Source organism: Lepisma saccharinum, chromosome 5, assembly GCF_977018435.1.
Source record: "Lepisma saccharinum chromosome 5, izLepSacc3.1, whole genome shotgun sequence".
Lineage (NCBI taxonomy): Eukaryota > Metazoa > Arthropoda > Insecta > Zygentoma > Lepismatidae > Lepisma > Lepisma saccharinum.
Genome location: NC_139233.1, coordinates 29,929,856 through 29,931,653, shown reverse-complemented (window position 1 = coordinate 29,931,653; position 1,798 = coordinate 29,929,856). Strand labels below are relative to the sequence as shown.

At 40.5% G+C, this 1,798-nt stretch overlaps 1 protein-coding gene across 1 annotated transcript; it reads left to right on the top strand.

Moving 5' to 3' along the window:
- Nucleotides 1-405: 405 nt before the first annotated feature.
- On the top strand, nucleotides 406-1,434 carry LOC145987971 (protein CFDP2-like). Its single transcript, XM_083122812.1, has one exon. It carries the CDS (start codon nucleotides 406-408, stop codon nucleotides 1,432-1,434), a length of 1,029 nt encoding a protein of 342 aa, XP_082978938.1.
- Nucleotides 1,435-1,798: the final 364 nt, after the last annotated feature.

Genomic DNA, 1,798 nt, shown 5'->3' with positions numbered 1-1,798 from the left:
CTGATTCCTAATTTTGCCCAGGGCGAGCCTCAGCTACTGGGCGGGTCGCAGGTGGCGGATAGCGAATGGCCCCCAGATATGGGGGTTAGCTGCGAATAAGGGGAAACCCGAATAAGCAGTCCCGGACCAAGGCAAACTGCTGCCTTGCAGTGAGAGGGAGAAACCTCAAAGGCTAAGGGAAGAAACCCTAAAAGAAAATCTAGCAGGCCGAGGGCTATAAGGGAGGCAGCCCCTCCCACAAGGGCTGATAACCCGAGTGTCCGAGATGAAATTATTAAAAGAAACTACAGAGGAGAAACCGGACTGATTAAACTGTTGACGACCAAGAGAGGGAAAAGGATAATAAGAGTGGCAACTTGGAATGTACGTGGACTTGCTGGAAAGGAGTTTGAATTAATGACGGAAATGGTGAGAGCAAAGTTGAATATATTGGCGGTGACAGAGACCAAGAAAAAAGGAAATGGATATGAACAAATAATAGAACCAAATAGTGGCGAAAGGTTTCTAATGTTTTATTCAGGAGTAGGCAAAGAACAAAGAGCAAAAGGAGGAGTGGCTATAGTAATCTCCGAGGCCTACAGACATTATGTTAAATGCTGGAAATTCATCAATGAAAGAATAATCTTGGTAACTTTAACCTTCAACAGTAGCATAAATGAAGACACTACTTTTATTGCTATATATGCACCAAATGAAGATGATATAGCAGAAGAGAAAGATAGATTTTACGAAGAGCTGCAGAGGACAGTGGATGACACCATGGGAGCTGTCTTTGTATTAGGTGACTTTAATGGTAGAGTTGGAAACAACATAGAAGGAATGGAAGGGCTGCTAGGGAAATACGGCGAGACGCACCAGAATAATAATGGGAGAAGATTACTAGATATGTGCTCAGGAAATGATTTTGTAATTACGAACACAATGTTCCCACATAAAGAACCACATAGATATACAAGAGAAGTCCCCAGCCGAAAGGAAAAATCTATTATTGACTACATATTGACACAGAGGAAACAGTGGAGATTTATCTTAGATGCAAGAGCATATAGAGGTTACGAGATTGGAAGTGACCACTACTTAGTAATTATGCAGTTACATGTTAATATCAAGACCAAGGACCCTGGTGATAACAAAAGGAAACCTGAAGAAAGAATAAAGGTATATAAATTGAGAGAAGAGGCAAGACAAAAAGACTATCAAGAGGCTGTGAAACAAAGGATGGAAACATTGGAATGGCCCACTATGAGAGAAGATAAACTGGAAGAAATATGGAGTTTATATAAAGAGGCAATCTTAGGAGCGGCGGCCGAAATCTGCGGAAAGTCCAGCGGAAAGCAACAACAGAGAAGAACAACATGGTGGACGGATCAGATAAAAGAAATGGTAAAGGAAAAGAAGCAACGGTGGAAAAAATACCTACTCACAAAACATTAAGTGACTATGAAGCTTATAAACATCAAAGATTAATAGTGAAGAACATAGTGAAAGATGCAAAACAACAGTCATGAGAAAAATTTGGAGAAGCAATGGAAGGAAACCTACAAAATAACCAAAAGCTGTTCTACAAAGTATTAAAATCGATGCGAACAGAGAAGCAATGTCCTCTTAAGTTCATAAAAGACAAAAGTGGTAACCTCCTCCGAAGTGAAAATGACATTATGGAGCGGTGGAAAGAATATTTCCAAGAATTGCTTGGAGGAAATATGGAAATTGGAGAAAAGGAGAAAGACCAGACTGAGGAAGAAAAACAGCAACACCAAGAGGAGGGAGAAACTGAAGAAGAAATAACTATGGAGGA

Excerpts from the sequence above, each read along its gene's own strand:
- LOC145987971 (XM_083122812.1), top strand. The coding sequence starts at position 406 with ATGGTGAGAGCAAAGTTGAATATATTGGCGGTGACAGAGACCAAGAAA.